The sequence below is a fragment of the Pituophis catenifer genome, unplaced genomic scaffold (assembly GCF_029215685.1).
Source record: "Pituophis catenifer annectens isolate HBS135680 unplaced genomic scaffold, rPitCat1.0.hap2 SCAF_6, whole genome shotgun sequence".
NCBI classification, from domain to species: Eukaryota; Metazoa; Chordata; class Lepidosauria; order Squamata; family Colubridae; genus Pituophis; species Pituophis catenifer.
The window spans coordinates 58,339,588-58,358,659 of record NW_027256886.1 but is presented as its reverse complement, the minus strand read 5'-3'; the positions used below and the strand labels follow the sequence as shown (position 1 = coordinate 58,358,659).

Here is a 19,072-nt window from a genome sequence, read left to right as displayed (position 1 = left end):
TAATCGAACTGTTTGATAAGATAGCTTTGTTTACACAAAAAGGAACTCAACTGTAGCTTTAAATCATGTTTTTGCATTTCCTTAGAAGATAAAAATAGACGATATCATATGTGAATATATATATTCATCAGGCTGTATTTTAGGGAAGCAGAGCAGAGAAACACCAGTTAAATTGAAGGCATTGGATAAGAAAAAAGAAGTAAATAAATCTAGTTTTCACCAATACACTCACTGTATGTCTCTATACTTTTCTATCTTTGCAAATTATCTTTTTTTGCACACGTATTCATGTATTTTGTGTGTGTCACATTCCTTGGTGCATGATACAGTCTGTTTAAAATTCATTGCACATCATTCAGATTCTCTACCAAAAGCCCAAAATACCCTGCATATAAAATTTAAATATATATATTCAGATTCCCAAACAACTAAGTTCTAAGATCACCCGCAGGCATTCCTTTTATAGTTCTCCATAAATACATTAAACAGTTATCCTCAGCTTACTCCCTGCTCGGTGTTCATTTGCTAAACATTCCTTTTACCACAGGCATGCATTATTTTCATCTTAAACCATTCTTAACACATTCATCAACTAATCTAGAACTCTAGTCTTCCATAATTCAAGCACTACTATTTTCATCATATGCTTCCTGTAAATCAACACATTATCAATAAAGTTTCTAACATACGCACATTCTTCCATGATTACAGAATAAAATTTCAAAACCCTAGTAGCCTTACACCTTAAAAAAGAGAAGTACAGGAAACAAAGAAGAACAAGTCCTTGAGTTAGAAGCTGTAGAAGTCACAAATGGAAAAGCCTTATTCTGCCTAAATGAGAAACATTCTAGACGACAGTACCATATCCTTGATTACTTTGCTTTTCATATTTTTGATTCTGCTATCTTTAATATGAAGAACGTATTCGTGAATTTGCCAAGGCTGATCCAATAGAAGGTAAGAGATTCTGTTCTGTTAGGGAAGCTTGTGTGACAGTTTTGAACTGAGGTCTTTCAGATGCCTTACTAGAAAGCATGATACTAAAGTATGTGAAAGCTTACACATTAGTATCTCACTAATTTGTTCAGACAGAAAGTATGATGCCTGACTGCTCCAGTAGAGAACAAAAGGTACATTACACTAGTTATTTAGTGCTCTGGCTTCAGAAGTGACAGTTCCTGCTCTGCAATTTCTCTCTGATGCCAAAGTACATTAACTGTAAAGCTAGAGGGGAAGAGAATTGCTGCTTATATAATATAAAGGACAGGGTTTATGGGCACTAAAGCAATTCAGCTGTTTTTGTAGTCACTGGTCAGCATAATTATATGTATGATCCAGTCAGCTAGAGTCAAGTCAGCTCTTGTAGAATTATTTCAGATCCTGTACTTCAGGAGTTGTGTTTCTGTTTTTCATTTTTATGTCAACTCGTTAAGTTCTCAAATAAGAGCTTTATAGTAGTGGGCTACAGTGTTGATTCTACAATGCAGAACACAAAGTAACAGGTAGACATCTTAACATTCCCTTCACAGCAAGAAGCTCATCTGGTTTCTATTAGTCCAAAACTGCTCTCTGTTCTGGAGAATTCCCTTCAAACTCCACTGAACATTTTTCTTCACTGACAATCAATTTAAGCTTTCCATTCTAACAGCAAAACCCTTTTCAAGTCAACTCCTCAAATACAAGTTACATAAGAGCCACACATTAAACTGCATTATCGGCTGCATTTCAAAGGCAAGATAACTTTCTTATTCATAATTTAATATCTCACTCTTTAAAATCCACGTATTATAAAAAGCATTATTTCAGCAAATATTGTTTGGAGAAGAAATAGTAGTTGCTACTTAATAAGGTTAAAGGAACAGCTGGCTGCCTAATGAAGATGCTAACATTTCGTTAAAGGGCAGAAATAATAAGACTTTCAATAATGGTATATAATTTCAGTGTTGTTTTACTACATTTTAAAACCTACAATAATCTTTGAAGGTGTTGGGGTGTCCATTTTAACAACAAAAGTTAGAGGGATCTGTTAGCTTGAACCCTTGGTGAAATGTAAAATTTGATACTACGGTTCTGTGGGCATGGCTTGGTGGGAGGGTGGGGGTAATGTGACTAGGTGGGTGTGGCCAACTTTTTCCCCCTTACTTTTAAAACCATTTTTTCTACAACCTCTTCAGCCGAAGAGGTTGTAAAAAAAAATGCTTTTAAAAGCCTCTGACGATCCCAGCTGACACGAGTGATCATCAGAGGCTTTTTTTTAACTTTTAAAAGCATTTTTTGGCCAGAGAGTTTGTAGAAAAAATGCTTTTAATTTTTTTTTTAAAAAGCCACAGGGATGTTTGCTACTGGTTCTCCGAATCACCTGCTGCTATCGCTACCGGATCGGGTGATCCGGTCCGTACCAGGAGCATTTCACCCCTGGCTTGAACGTATTTCATTTACATACACATTTTCTACTGAAAATGAGAATCTCATTTTCAATCTCATGAGAATGAAACATAAGACACAGGGATAGTAATAGAACTATGGTCCAAAGCAGTTTTATTTGTGTCGGGGGCATTACCATCTGCTGTTTTTAAAAAAGTCTTCTGTTTAACACTTGGTGAAGCAAGAATTGCTGTTAAGGAGAAAAAATAGGTTACATTTAATCTTCTGCGAATTAATATATTTATCAGTGATGATAAAATGCATCTAAGAGGTTCCTGTTTAGATTGCTTCCAAAATTTGCAAGCCAATTTAAGGAATCTGTTGCTTCAAAGGATTGGTTTGTTAATGCTGTAACTAGGTACATAGGACGCTAACTATAATACAACCATTATGAATTAGTTTGTCAAATAGATATTAATTACAGTACTTAATTTGAATTAAGTAGCTTGCATCTCTTCAATCGCCTAAGAAAGGGGTTGATTTCTGCCAAAACTGCATTGATAGCTGTCCAAAGTATTCTCCAGTCTCCAGGAGCAGAGAAACAGCTGTCAGAATGCAAATTAGGGCAATGAGTAACTAGGACTTCAGAGATAAGATTAGGAATTCTGTTAAATGATTCTACACCACACGAATATATAGTGAAATCTCATAACCATTTTTTAAACATTTTATGTGGGAAGCATTCAGAAAAGGACAAAATAATAACAGAAGTTGGCCCAAGGAAAAAGAAAAATTAACAATTTAAAGGCAGCATTGAATATTGGATTAAGCAATGAGGCAATAATTCCCAGACATGATGATTAAAATTTAGCCTCCATTTTTTTTTTAAAAAAAACAGAAGCTATAATGCCTTGAGTATGTTACACATGGGTGGGTATTTCCCCCCACCTCTGAAAGTTAATTTTTTGAGACAAAAGATGTGGTTGAGACAGTGGAATGGGATGGGGTGATTTTTTTTTTTTTTTGGCTTTTTTTAGTTGGGAGAATTTGGGTAAAGCTACACAAATATGCTTAGCCTCTAAAGTTCAATATATCTATTTAAAATATTAAAATAGGAGTGGAGTAAGGAAATGCCCCCCCCCAAGTGGGCTGAATAACTATACAGAACCCAAATTGCACATATGTGCTCAGGACCTATTGCTGGAAATGTATCTATAGTCACCTCGATTTTTAGCTAGTATTCCACTCACACTATTTAAATAATTATCTTGATTTTTCCACTTAAAATATTTTTAAAACATGGACAATATGATGTTTCTGATTGAAAGATGGTCTAGAGACACTTCTAAAAATATTTTTTAGACATTTACTGAAACTGTCATTTAAAAAAGAGGAAAAAAAGAAAGCTGGGGTAATAACAAAGAGACAAAGAATGATAACCTAAACATCGGAGGGTGGCAGTAGATGAGAAATTAAGACAGAAAAATGAAAGTTGGGCATGAATATTGGTTGACAAACTACATAGAAGAAGAAAACTACATAGGAGAAGAAAATCAGTGAAAGGGCTAGGTCAAAAATGGCGGGCTTATCTTCAAAATGACAGAAAAGTATTGAATGTTTAATCTATAAAACCATGGATATGACAGAAAAGAGGCCACACAATATCCGGCTTGCGTATGCTGAATTGCTACATGGGCAGAATTGTACTGACCAGACCTTACAACAGAAGTTTGAAGCAATACACCTCAGGGACCCCCAAGGGGTAACTTGCTGCAAGAATTGTGCTGGTAAATAGATTCATAATATTGTTTTGTCATTTTAACATGTGAACTTCTCCACTACAACACAAATGAAAGCAGCTGTTATTAAATAACCTCATGGTAAACAGGCTTGTGTTTTTCCGCTTGGACAATTGCCCTACTTTTGCCGTTTATTTAGGTTCCTGCACAAATTTATATTTTAGCAGGCATGCCTGACAAATTATAATTAGCCATGGGAAATTTTTAGTGAGGCATCTGTGACACTATGAAAATTTCAGAGGTGTCTACTAGTGCAAAATAGATATAGACCAAAATATCCTAAACGAAGTAGCTAAGGTGCCATTAGGTTGCAATAAATGCTATCATTGCTAACTCTGTAAAATACAAATGTTGCTTTTGGGAAGAGTAGGCAACAGGAACACAAAACAAAAGTAATAATATCCTAGCCTATAGGACTCATTTTCAATAAAACACATTTTAATATACAACTTTATTCGCATTTCTGGAAAAAAATGGTGGCTGAAATGCAAAACAGTTCATCTGCCTTATGCAACATTCTTTCCCCTGAAGTGAAGTTAGCTCCATCCCTCTTAATATTCTGGAAGTCTCCCAAGACCTAACTACGTCTTCAGGTTTGGGGACCCAAGGACACTGGTAAATATTCACTCAATTGTGCCTGGTGGTTTTTTATATTTTAATAACGATTATTTTACATTTGTAATCATTGATCTTTTTATACATAGTTTAATTGTTATACACCACCCACTTTTGCCACCTGCGCGGCCATATAAATTTGATAAATAATGAACTGCCTTATCCCGCTAGGACAAGCCCATCCTATCCATGCCAACAGAGGGCAGACTTTGGATCCTGTCAGTCAAAGAACTCCGACTAGTAGGATAGAGAAGAGCCTTCTCTGCTGCAGCACCCACCCTCTGGAACGCTTCCCCCTCTAATAAGGCAGAGATGGGGAACTATGGCCCCTTACTGACTTGTGGATTTCAACTCCCAGTATTCCTATGCCAGCCATCCTGGCTCAGAAATTCTAGGAGTTGAAGTCCACAGGTCATTAAAGGACCACAGATCATTAAAGGATCCCTGCTAAAGTAAATTCTGCCCCCTCCCTTCTATCCTTCTGCAAAGGCCTGAAGACCTGCCTCTGCTGGTGGGTCTGGGGACCAAATGGGTGTGTCTCACATTGGGGGTGGCTGCTAGATTGATGGCAGACTCTCCCTCTCCCTCTTGCTTTCTGCTCTTCACCTTTTTGTTATCATATTGATGTATTTATTCTCATTGTGTTCCTCTGTCATTGTTACTTTATTGCTCTATTACAGGGTTGTCAAACTCCCGGCCCATGGGGCTGGATGCGTCACGTACTGGCCACACCGATTTTAGCGAAGGGGAAGGTCCCGATACATCACATGACGCCACCGTGACGTGAGTTTGACACCCCTGCTCTATTATTTCTCTTCTGTCTTCCACACATCTTTTCATTTTTCTTCTTTTTTATTACTTCAAGCGTCCTAGAGCAGCCCCATGGCGAGATAGGTGGCAAACATATTTAACAAACAAATATAATAAACCAAAAAAACACCTCTTACAGTGACATTTAAAGAATAATGGTCAAAGTTTATTTTTCCAACTGTACAATCTTAAATATGTAACAATATAAATAAAATCAAGCAGTCCATATTGGACAAAAGCACACATTCCATTTTGATCAAGGCACTGATTTACCACAATGCAGTATGCCAGCATTAAGGTGGATCATTGAATTCCCAGATTATTTCCTTCATTGTCCTGAGTCAGCTGTTGCAGTATGTTTAAAATAACGTCTGTTCTTTCCAGTAAAGTTAGATTTTTATTTGCTGCTGATCGCAAGAGAAGTGAGTAAGCATACTTATTCACCTTAAGGTTTTCTTCATCTTTACCGCTAGAGAAAAGTAGAGTGGAACAGACGTTATCCAAATGCATAAAGAACTCTGAAAAATACTGTCTTTGCTACAGCACATCAATAGGAACAAGAGACACTTCCGTTTGTTCAAGAGGGAGAGTTCCCTAATTTACATAAATTTTTCCCCCACTGAAGGTTTTTGAGTCACATCTCATACTGCTTCTAAAAGTTGTCCAAACCCCAAAAACAGTTTTTCTAGGGGCGAGAAAGCTTCATTTTGGTGGCAATTTATTGGATCAAAAACTTTCTTTCAGAAATGCATCCATATAGAAAGTTAACTGAAGACATCTATTTGCATGTTTCTTTCCCATCCTTTTTAATAAGAAAGCAGATATTTTCCGCAAATATTTTCACTCAATACAAGAAGCAATTAAAGAATTAACGCTTGGCAACAGAAGCAACAGCCTAAATTATTATATTTACCAGTTATACAATTCTAATTCCAATAATACTATCAGAATATCCAGAATTGTTCTTCTAATTATCAATTTAAAATATATTGAGAGTCATGTAACAATAGCAACCTGGGGGGGGGGAAGGTGCATCTTATACTCCGAAAAATACGGTAGTCGAAAGGAATTTAAATTTAAAATGTGCCTTTTGTCCTTTTATTTATTTTCTATGAGGCTTACAATGGGGCACAGCTGATTCGTGGTGTTCTTTGACATACCACTGCAGCCACCAAGTCTCCACCTACCATCACCGGTGCAGGAGCTCCTTCCCACCCCCGGTATTGCAAATCCCGGGGTTTCGGGGTTTGACAATCACATTGTCACGTGAATGTTTCAATAAGTTCAATGTCACAGCATGAAAACTGTTCTAAATGGACTCTGTTGACATGTGCAAGTTATCAAATTATATAAATGCAGATGCAAACCAGGGTAATATTCCACCATCTATCTCCCTAAAATACAATACGACATGCTGATTAAAATTTCACAAACCTAAAACTTAAATTTAGTTACCAAGTCCCAAACCACAGAACTACTGGCAATCCTGCTATCATGGCTGTTCACTGCTGGCACGCAGAAGTGTTATAATATCAGTCATAATTAAAGAGTTCAAAAATATCACAAAAGTACAAGTGGTCCTTATTTAGAGACCACAATTGGAATCAGCTTGGTGGCGATGTGAAGTGGTTACTAAGTAAAACCACAACTGGATTTATTATCTTGATTTGCTTTACAGACCTGCAAAGGGCGTAGTTATGAGGATGGGTCATATAATATGAGGCAGTTGTTAACAAGGACTACCTATATGGTCTTTCTGCTTTAATGATTAATTAAAACATGTTTTAATGAGAAAAGTATAATACAGCTGATGATTTATGTCATATTCTTTGAAAAAAAATACTGATTTTAGTTCTCCTTCACCTGCCCCAAATGAAAATTTCAAACTTCTAAAACTATGGTCAGGTACAATAAACTTCTATTACCATAGTACCAGTATATTCTATTACTACTAGTACCAATAGAATTAGAGCAATTATTGCTATCAACAGGTTATATAACAAATGCATTAATTTTGAAATAGGAATTATTTTCTTTATGTTCTGTATTTATATTGCCATCTTGTGGAGACTTAGAAATTCTAATACAATTCCTGTGAACCTTCTATTACAATTTCAACCTGCCATACATTCATCTCCTTTTCTTTATGGATATCTTTTGTCCTGGAATGCTAACATTGTCAGTTTTAAATTGATTATTGACTTTTTCCTGGCAAGATTGCAGAGTATCTACTTTCCTTTCCCTTCTTATAAAAAAAACATTGACAGCTTTCCCCCCATTTGGTGGAATCAAAATAATAAGAGCTTAATGCTAAAAACAAAAACTTTCATCACTTGATATAACAGCTCTGAGATTCAGTAAACTACACAACAAAAGCATGTAATTTATTACCTTTATCCATTGGTACCCCATATGAAATATATATGAATTAAGCACATATGAAAGAAATCAGAATTTGTCTAATACATATAAAGGTAAAGGTAAAGGTTCCCCTCGCACATATGTGCTAGTCATTCCTGACTCTAGGGCGCAGTGCTCATCTCCGTTTCAAAGCTGAAGAGCCAGTGCTGTCCGAAGACTTCTCCATGGTCATGTGGCCGGCATGACTAAACGCCAAAGGTGCACAGAACGCTGTTACATTCCCACCAAAGGTTGTCCCTATTTTTCTACTTGCATTTTTTACGTGCTTTCGAACTGCTAGGTTGGCAGAAGCTGGGACAAGTAACGAGAGTTTACCCCGTTATGTGGTACTAGGGATTCAAATCACTGAACTGCTGACCTTTTGATCGACAAGCTCAGCGTCTTAGGCACTGAGCCACCGCATTCCATATAGATACCTGAAAAAAGGGTAATACCCTTTTTCTTTATCTTCAGTTCCTATCTAAATCTTCTATGTTCAACAGAATATATGTAGTATCTTGAAAGATAGATAAACAAGCATTTCCTCACTTAACAAGGTTCACATTAGACAACATGGAGTAAATGAATATGAAACACTAAAATGAAGTTTACCCAACTGTTTGTGCCTCCTAAAATATGACCACATATACAGAACACACATAAAAGAGCAGGAGGTAACTCTCCAGAGTTTGTAAAACTATTCTAGGATTTCTATTTAAGAGTACTGATACCAAGCCAGTAATTCAAATTCACATTTAAAGAAATTTCTCCATGGTTTGGAGTAGAGTTAAATGAAAATAACACAATATTCTGGCATTTACCCAGTTTTTTTCTTGGTTGATGAAAGCAACTTGATGAACTGAAGAAGGAGGAAAGACAATCGAGATTCAAATATACTAAGGAGCTTCAATACTTCTTCTTTATTAAGGTTAGTAGATGGATCTTCAACAGGAACTCTCTCAGCATTGTTTGAGTCATCAACACATTTCTAAACAAAAAGGGTGTTAAGGAATTACTGTAATATCCATACAAATTTTATTAGGTGCACTTCTACAGTCAGAACTCTATATTACAATTTTAGAAAAATTACTTAAAGTGAAGCGATAAAATTGAACCTTTTTATAAAACATCTTTTTATAACAAATATCAACTTTGATATATGAACTTTTTGTAACAAATATGAACTTTGATACTTTGACAAAACATGATATACAATATAATATGCAAGCAAATCCAATCATAATATGCAAATATGAAAAGTAATAGTTACCTGTTCACAATCAGCACCAAGCTCTTTCCTGATAGATTGAAAAACAGACCGGCATTGAATCATTATATCTAAGGCCCCAGACAAAGTCTTTAGTTTTCCGGTGCTGCTATTCTGACCTAGTAGAATCAGAAAGTAAGCAACATAAATAGTTCATCACTGCCCTGCCCCAAAATAAGAATCTACAAATGTTCTTTTTGAACACATACTGCAAACATTTTGTTCAAAGCCACCACCAATAGGTTCTCAGAAAACTACTCATCAATTTAAAATAGGATTGTACTCTAAATTAGGAAATTCTTTAATTTAATTTACTTACTTGTCATCTGAAATTCAGCAAACGCCACTCTTTCCAATTGCACGCGGAGAAGTTCACATGGTGCATCCTTCAAGAGCTGAAAAAACTTCACGGCTTTACTGTAATGAAGATCAACCAGTATCCTGTGCTGTTTACGCTGATGCTCATCCCCAACCTTCATCAATAACATAGTTTGACAAATCAATTCAAGATAATAACAACCAGTGTTTTATATTAGGCATTTTACCAACATACACATTTATAAGCATACACATTCACAGAAAGACCATGTAACCATGCAATTTTGGAGAAAATACCTGATTTCTCAAACAGCTGTGGTACATGGAAGCCAACCTGTGGTGAATTGTGGCTGCCCGGTACTGGCAAAGAGGTTGTCTTGTAGTCACTAACTCAACATCACAGTATTTCAAAGATTTCATCATTGATTCACTAACTTCTTTTTCTATCTAAAATACACAAAAGAAAAACTTTCGAATTAAAATCTATTCAACTTATAGATTTATAGTCCTGTCCAAAATGATAAAGTGTAATAAGGCTTGACAGTGATCATATAATTTGTCTCCCAATGATATCACATTAAATCTATTTTCAGGCCTAGGTTCACCATTGAAACTGCATCGGTAATCCCACAAGAATGACCTATGTCAGAGAGAGACACAAAGTGATATTGATTTCCCTGAATTTCCTTCCAGGTTTCCATAGCTGACCATGACATAAGGTGAATGGCATGACATTCTAAAGCATGGTCAGTGTTGTCAGGACAAAATAATAACACTTGATCTGATTTCATTTAGAATTACGGAATGCTTATTTACAATTAAATTACATTAACCGAATGCAGTTAAAGTGAATACTCACTACATATATAATTTGCCCCTTTTTATCATACAGTATTTGCAATTCAGTAGAAATTATTGAACCAGCTTCAAGGTCCATGGGGCTCTGAAAAGGATTTCAGATTGTGCATTTCTGTCTTAAATAATGGGGGGCCCACCAATCTCTTGGAAAAATTGTCCCAAGTGTACCAATCCAATCACAGAGCTCTTTGAGAATCCTGTTCATAATCCTATCAATGGGATTTCTAAGGAATCGTTATCTGAATATAGCCTTCCTTATTTATTGCAACCTTGTATTATTATTTTTTGTCTTGTTTTTGTGTCAGAAATCATTAATAATTTTCATCAAGATTCATCACTATATCAGTTTTTTCATTCTTTTTAAGTCTGTATATTACAATACAGTTTTAATTTAATTGTTTTAAACTTTAGTTTAAATTCTGTAGAACTATTTGATGGAAGCTTAACAGAGAAGCAACACAGCCATTCAATAACAAACAATCATATTATTGTGGCATTTAACAAACCATATATATACATCCTCATTATTTACCCATTGGTAAAACAATAGTTGATATTCAATAATCAGGTGAAATCTGATACCTGTTCCTGAGCTTTCCTAGATAGTGGTGCATAGTCTTGCAGCAGAGTTGCCATGGTAAAATAGGTAGTGGACAGTTCCCAGTTGACAGAATCCCAAACAGCTGGATGAACTTCTCTTTTGTTCAATGATCGTAAGGCCTTCAGATAATAATCAACAGCCTATAAGATTTAATAATTATGGAATATGAGACATTTACAGATGTATGGAAACCAGTAATAGTAATATTATTGTTAAGTCTCACAAAAGGCAGTCAATAGTGTGGGCTGATTTTTAACGCTAAGTATAAATAGAATTATATTAAGAGGACTGTTGTCCAGAGTTTCTGGATGTGGAATTATCCAGATATAAAGGACTATAGAATTCCTAGCCTTTGGAAATAGGAATACCTGGGATTTTGGATATCTGAGTATATCAAAGAGTCACAAGTTACGGAATATTACTTTGCTTTTAAATCTCTCTATACATTCTGGATTCTGAAAATATTTTCACAATTTATCAAGTTTTCAAATATTAATCAATGAAAGAGTCAGTGTAAATTCTTATATATCCAAAGCAATATCCTTTTATGATCACAAATCAGGATTTTATACCGAAAGTGTTCATTACACTTAAAAAAACCTATGTTCTATAGTTCCCTTGTGACTGTTTTCTATTAAGGAAAGAATGTAGAAAAAGACAAAGTAAAGAGCTATTTGGGCTTCCACAACATATTTATCTAAAGTTACAATGCAAAGCCCCAATGTGAGTAGTTACTAATATAAATAATCCAGTGGAAAAACAATCTGAATCAAGAACAATAAAAGCTGCCTATCCATATTTTATTAAAAACCTATTAAAATTTTTAAAGGAGTTGTAAGTTTGAAAGAATGATTTTAAACAATATTGCCAGGATAAAATGTAGATACTAATATAAATTTCTCGCCCATAGCAAAGATAAAACTGCATAATAAATATAAGCATGAAGTTCATACTAATATTATCGTACTATACTTGAAAACTTAAGCCTATACCATGATTATAAAATTAGTATACAAACATTGTATTCTAGTGTACATTCCATTGATGTATTGCAGTCCGCTTAAATGTTTAGGCCTAGCCTTACCTTATTATAATAAAGAGCCTCTTCAGGAGAAAATTCTCTTTTGAAGTCTCCGCCCACTGCACAGTGCGCATGTGCACAAATCCGCATTAACCTTCCCATGTTACACAAGAGAAGAGCAGCATTGGTTGAATCATCAATGGATTCAAAGTTCTGAATCCCTTTTTCAAAAAAAGAGAAACTTTTCTTCCAAAGTTGCTGCTCTGCTGTAGATACCATCTTGTTCTCTGTAACAGAATAAAAGAAAAGGGACCCATTTCATTCAAAGAAATCAGAAAAAAACTATATGGAATAAATATCTGAACACCATTCTGGAAAATGAAATAAAAATATGTTTACTTTAAATGCATAAAGAACATTTCAAATGTTTTTGTTTTCCAAGAGACACACTGGAAACTGTCAGGAGTAAGCAGCATGGCAGTACAAAAACAAGTAAATAAATATTTTTAAAAAGCTGTTTCCAACTTTTTTTCTTCCTGAACATTTTGGTCCCATGATGGTTACCAGGATTGTGAGAAAGTCATAAATAGCTAAGAATCTAAATATAAATTCTTAGACTTCACAGGAAAATTACTCCTAAAACAGAATATTCTTCAAAAAGCATATTTAATTTTAATGTTTTCAGGTTAACAATCTCATGTATGTTATTAAAATGTTTCCAGATTTTATTTTTAAAAAGAGCATAGAAACCATAAGTTTTGATCTGATTAAAAACATAATTTATCAGATCACAGATGCAAATTCTGCTTGATCTTTTCTATAGATATAGTATCAAGTTATAAATGAAAAAACTCAATGAAATCTAGGAACATTTTGCATAAGATAGGCATCCTTATATGTATTATAAACAAAGAATATACACAGAAGTGTTTACAGGTGTAACAAAAGCAATGGAACTCTGCTTGGTATTTATATGGTTAATGGCTAATAAACAGTAAGATTTTTTTTCTACAGGGTTATGGGAATTTCTGTTGAAAGTTAACAATACTATTTTTAATAAAAAAAGGAAGAGATTTTGCTTTAGATACTACTAAATAGTTTGAGACACTAAAGTTCATATTCATGAGATTGAAAACCTGAAATAAACTAAACTAATGAACTAAAACTGAACTAAAAATGTGTCACCAACAGGATGAGAAGAAGAAAAGATTAGAGACTAGAATTAAATCGAAAAAGAAAACAAACCAGGCAGGACAGCAGCCTGAGAAGGGAAAAATCTGGAATCATTTGTATTAGGCAACCTACAGGAAGGGTGTGATCTGGGGTAGGTAAAATTCCACCAGAAATAATGTGACCTGGAGTCCTGAGAATTCTCTGCAGGAAGGATGGTACATGGGTACGAAAAACAGTCCCTATCTTCCTGCATTATTATTCCAGTGAAGTACCGTATTTTTTGGACTATAAGACGCATGTGTCCCCTCCAAAAGTGGGTGGAAATGTCTGTGCGTCTTATAGACCAAATGTTGCCGAAGCCCCGCCCATCCGCCAGCCCCCACCCTTCGGCCTCTGCCTCCCAGCAATTTGCCTCCTTGCATCAAACAGCAAACAGCCTGGTCAGCTTCAGCACAGCCTGATTTAGCACGAGGAGCTGATTGGCAGTTGGATCGGCCTCCCGGAATACCGACAATCAGCTGTTCCAGGCTGTAGGGATCACCACCACCTATCGCCTCCTCCGCGTGCCCCATTTTTGGCTTCCATGCGCCCCATTTTCGACCTGATCTTGTTTTCTGTGCGTCCTGTTCGGCCTGGAATGGGCTGAAAACGGGACATGGGAGGCCAAAAATGGAACGTGTGGAGGCCGAAAATGGGGCGCGCAGAGGTAGCGATAGGCGGCAGTGATCCCCGCAGCTGGAACAGCTGATTGTCAGTATTCCAGGAGGCCGATCCAACCACCAATCAGCTGCTCATGCTAAATCAGTCTGTGCTGAAGCTGACAAGGCTGTTTGCTGTTTGCTGCAAGGAGGCAAATTGCTGGGAGGCAGAGGCAGATTTTTTTTTTCTTGTTTTCCTCCCCAAAAGCTAGGTGCGTCTTATAGTCCGGAGCATCTTATAGTCTGAAAAATATGGTAGTTAATCTTTTGTATTAGAAACCTATATAAATTCCATTTCATATAATTTGTGAGTAACTCCATGGGGATAGAGAGTAAAGAAGTTAATGGAAAATTTGATAGAAAATTAAGGGAAAAAATATGGGCTACATTGTAAGAATGAAATGGCATGTTTACACTTGGTTGTTTTTCTTTTGTAATAGTAACTGAGAAAGCATACAACAAAAGTAGTTGGATTATTTATTTTGGAATTATTTAATTTCTTGCAGTTGCAAGCAATAATATTGTACTGATTCTTTTAAATATTACCCCGACTGTGAAAGAATAAACTTTTGGTTCTCTTCCTGAAAGAAAAAGAGAATAGCAACAAAAGCTGTGATTAAATTGGCAGAGCAGGTATGATGCAGGTACCATTAGTTAGGTCCCAAGAGACATGTCTTCTCTGCCATGCCATGGCATCGACCTTATGGAACATTTTCCCCCTCCCCTAATTTTAGTTTAACTCCAACCCTTTCGACATTCTGGAAGGCCCTTAAGACTTCACTATGATATTAGGCCTGAGGCTCCCAGGGAACTAAAGACTTGCTTAGATGGCTTCACTGTTATTATTCTTATAGTTATTCTCACCTAGGGTTTATATCTTTGTTTTTTATAATATTTACCTTTTAAAATGATTTTTATATGTTTTACATTGTTTCCTTTATATGTAGTTTAATCTATCTGTTGTCCACCGAGACACACCTTTGGCAAGATGTGCAGCAATATAAGTTTAATAAATAGATAAATAAATAAAATTATAAAATACATTTTATTTTTGCTTTCTTCCACTAATGTGCAACTAGCAGCCAGATTAAGAAATCAGCTTGGCATTTGAAAGAAACACTAGGCAAAGGAGTATCAACTCCTATGGCTTATTCTCAATTATTTTCCTAAATTAGCAATACTGTATGTATATTAAATCAGTGTCACCTACTTTTATGGAAGTGACTTCATAATGCTTTACAATTATACTTAATTAAATTCTGCATAACAGTTTCTCAATTACATTGTACACAATCAACGCATTATCTTCTACTTTTGGGATTGTTTTCTGATAATTGTAGATCCAGGCTTAAAATACCAACAGTATAGTATAGTATAGTTTATTGAATAGCCCGAAGGCCTTTTCAAACAAAACAGAAAAGAAAAAGGGAAAAAGATAAAACAGATACAAAAATAGCAATCTAAAAATATATGATAGATGACATTAAAATTTTACAATATCAAATTTCAATAGCTAAGTTGCCAAGACTAGAACTAGAAACAGAATATATACATTGCAAATTATCCTAAAAATATGAGTTCCAGGTGTAGCTATAAAAGGGTTAGCTACACTAACCCTACATGTATAATATATACCTACACACATGGCTAAAATAAACACATACACATATAAATATACTTGCCTACTCTTTCACTTTGTAAAGCAGCAGCTTGGTTCATATAAAATACTCCAATTTCATTTTGAATATTGCCCATTCTCTTCACCACTTGGGTATACTGCTCTGGATTCTGCTCTTTTAAATTACTAAAAAGCAAAATTTCATGAGCTGCCTCATAACATTTGCAGCTGACCGAAAGCTGGCATTCCAAATCTGTAGACAGGTCAGTAGCCCAAGAAAATACTACAAGAAAAAAATTAGCATAATAAGTTGCCAAATACTTACTATATAGAAGTACATGAAAAGCTATTGAAAAACAATTTAAGGAGGATAAACTACTGGAATCAGCTAGTAATTAGACATTCACTATCATTTGTACATGCAAAACATTGTTAAGAGCTATTATGTAGAAAATGAGGCTATAATCCATTGTTGACCAAGAAGACAAAAACTATTGCATTTCTGTTCTAGATATTTCTAGCTAAAGTTACGTTTAGATCCATTCCAATTTTATATGCAATAGAATCTTTGGCCATAGTGGCCAAACCTAGTGGCTATAGTACACTATAAAGTAATATAGGGGGTATGACCCTCTAGGTTTTGCTGTACCTCTCAATCATTTTCAATACTGTCAGCAGAATCCTTCTGACTCACATAGCCACCATCTTTTAAGATGGCTTCAGTTCTTGAAAGTTGTCTAGAGCTGTATCCAACTCCTTCCATTCTTTCCATTTAGACCAAAAAAAAGCTTAAATAATATATAAAAATTCAAGTTCTAAATCAATGTCTATTATCATTTATAAATTTGGTATGGGCAATCACAAATAAAAGGTTAATTACAATGTTCTACCTATCAGTTGGAATACAGATTAGAACCTGAACATCCAGATTTTAGAAAAGTCTGAACTAGCCTAATCATTACAGCCATTTGGATTATTATTATATCTGTATCTATATCTCTATATAGACATATCTATATCAGATAACTATATCTGTTTACTTTACAGGTAGTCCTTGTTTAGACCACAATTGAGACCAGTAAGTCAGTTGAGTGAAATGACAAATATGTTTATGATATTACTTCACCTTTTGTTTACAAGACCTGCAAAATTCATAAATGTAAGGATTAGTCATAAAGTTACTTTTCCATTACTGTTGTAACTCAGGCAGTTGCTAAATGAGGACTGTCCTTTTGATTTACTTCAGCTTTCTTTTGTTCCAGAGACATGCAAGTCATGTCTTAAATGTGAAAAATGGTCGTAAAGTTATTTTTTTCATGACTCTTATAACTACGAACAGTAGCTAAACTATTAAATAAGAACTACCAATAGTCAAATTATTCTGGAATTACATGGAGTGTACATGTCCCTCATAATGACATTAGCTAGAGATCAGCTTCAAACAATTCCTTAAAAATTGTTTGAAGAAAAAAATATATAAAGAGTCCTTACATTATATAATAAAAGGCACAGCTACTGCTTATTTTACTGGACCCAGACATTTTATTACCAAAATGATTCAAAGGGCAATATATTGCTGCCGAAAAAAAGTATAGTTCTTTTATTTTGGAGAGCTACTTGACATATTGTTACACTCAGGTTGCAGTCGTGATTACCTTGACAGCTAGACTCTCGATGTAGGCTATGCAGTATTTCCTGATCTTCTTTTGTTTGAAAGTTATATTCTTCAAGATATGCAGCTCTGTTGTTTGCATTCTGGGCCAGCATTAATTGAATATCACCACAAAGAGTTAAACTCTGACAAAGAAATAGGAGTACTTCAGAAAGCATGTTCATGAAGAGGCAGCAATATGCATCTAATGGGGGGAAAAATCAGAAAGGATATTGGTGAACTGGAAGTTAAAATATCTCATTACTAAGAAACCACATTATGAAGAACTGTAGTATTCTAGCCTCAAACCTTCTGGCAGATTCAAGAAATAAAAATCCATGTATCTAACTTCTAACATCAAGTGTGCTTACATAAATTGCAAGTGCTAAGAGTAGTGTTTACTGATGTTTTGCTAGTAGCAAATATCATTGCCTGAATCCATATTTATATTCAGATGGCGGGTACCAGTGAACTGCCAATTGCTTCTCTTGATTTTGTAATAATTTGATCTAAAAAAATAGCAAATCAGATGACAGCATGCAGTAAAACAAACTGCTAGCATCATATTTATGGAATAAAATACCTCTGGGCTCCCCACAGTTTTCTTAGACATTTTTAGAAAATAAAAATATATCAGAATTACAATTCAATGGTTTATTTATACATTTACTAAACTGATGCCCTGTTTCATTGAAAGGGTTAGGGTTGAACTGAGGTGGGTGTGAGCATTCTAGGAGGCTTCGGGGATTAGGGGCAGGAAGAAATTTCACCAAACTGCCTGCTGATTGCCCACTCCAGAGATATTAGAAATAATTAAATTGTAAAATAATTTGTATCTGAAGCAGCCAGTTTAAAACCCTCAGATATAGCGAAATTACGAGTGTTAAAGTAGATATAAAAATATACATCTGAGATATATAAGATATATAATAAAAGTCCTACTTACCATAACACTGTAAAGCTAATCTTATGTATCGTAATGCTCTCCCATATTTCTGAAGACTCACAGCAGCATCAGAAAGAACATAATAAGCCTTTGAAGATTTTAAAATCAGCTGAAGTTTCATTTTATATTGCCAGGTTCCAGGGATCATTCCTGACTGACTGGAATGTTTAACTTCCTGGAATGACCCCACTAGAATTGAACATGAAAGAATGATTAGCAATCTTAACATAAAAGTTAAAAGGATTACATTTTGAAATTAAATGAGCATTTTAATTCAATTTAGTTTCAAATTAGCATTTTAGCCATTTTGAATATTGGTGTAAGATTCCTTATTCAAATTAAACTATTTTCGCTTTTGGTCACTTTTCAATTTCTATAAAACAATCTGAATATGTGCCATGAATTTTGAAGGCACGGAGAACCTTTGCTTATTACTTTATCAATAACATATATAGGATCAAATAAATATATAGGATCAAAACAATGTTCTATCTACAAACTAAATTATTTAAAGCCACGTACTTAAAATATATCTTAACAACTAATATACCTACAACAACCTAACATTACTGTTAAAACAGTACCTGAATGTTCAAATATCTCATAATGAATTTTTGTCATAGCATTTTCCTCCAAGTGCAGGGTCTGCTTTTTTTTTTTTTTATTAAATTAACTGAGTATTGATCCATTGGTTGTAACAGGAACTGAAAAACCAACTTGACACCCAAGCCCAACATCATGGACAAAGAGAAAGTGACCAAACCAAAGTCACTCAGCTGGCTTTCATGCCTGAAGAAGGGACTAGAACTCACAGTCTCCAGGTTGCTAGCCTGGTGCCTTAACCACTGAACCAAATTGGCAAAGGTCTCATAATAAATACATTAAATGTAGACAAACACATTAAAATAGCAAAGTTTTACATATAATTCAAAG

General features: G+C 34.9%; 1 protein-coding gene across 1 annotated transcript in view; it reads right to left on the bottom strand.

Annotated features, from left to right (window-relative positions):
* Positions 1-5,732: 5,732 nt before the first annotated feature.
* Positions 5,733-19,072, bottom strand: part of EDRF1 (erythroid differentiation regulatory factor 1) — a 33,121-nt gene continuing 19,781 nt past the window's right edge. Inside the window, exons 16-25 of the mRNA XM_070945068.1 lie at positions 18,140-18,328; positions 17,198-17,398; positions 15,607-15,825; positions 12,117-12,340; positions 11,014-11,172; positions 9,871-10,020; positions 9,575-9,728; positions 9,259-9,374; positions 8,810-8,976; positions 5,733-6,057 (exon numbers count right to left, since the gene is read on the bottom strand). Of these exons, the coding sequence (XP_070801169.1) occupies positions 5,892-6,057; positions 8,810-8,976; positions 9,259-9,374; positions 9,575-9,728; positions 9,871-10,020; positions 11,014-11,172; positions 12,117-12,340; positions 15,607-15,825; positions 17,198-17,398; positions 18,140-18,328 (1,745 nt within the window). The 3' untranslated portion in view covers positions 5,733-5,891. The remainder of the gene's footprint in view (positions 6,058-8,809; positions 8,977-9,258; positions 9,375-9,574; positions 9,729-9,870; positions 10,021-11,013; positions 11,173-12,116; positions 12,341-15,606; positions 15,826-17,197; positions 17,399-18,139; positions 18,329-19,072) is intronic.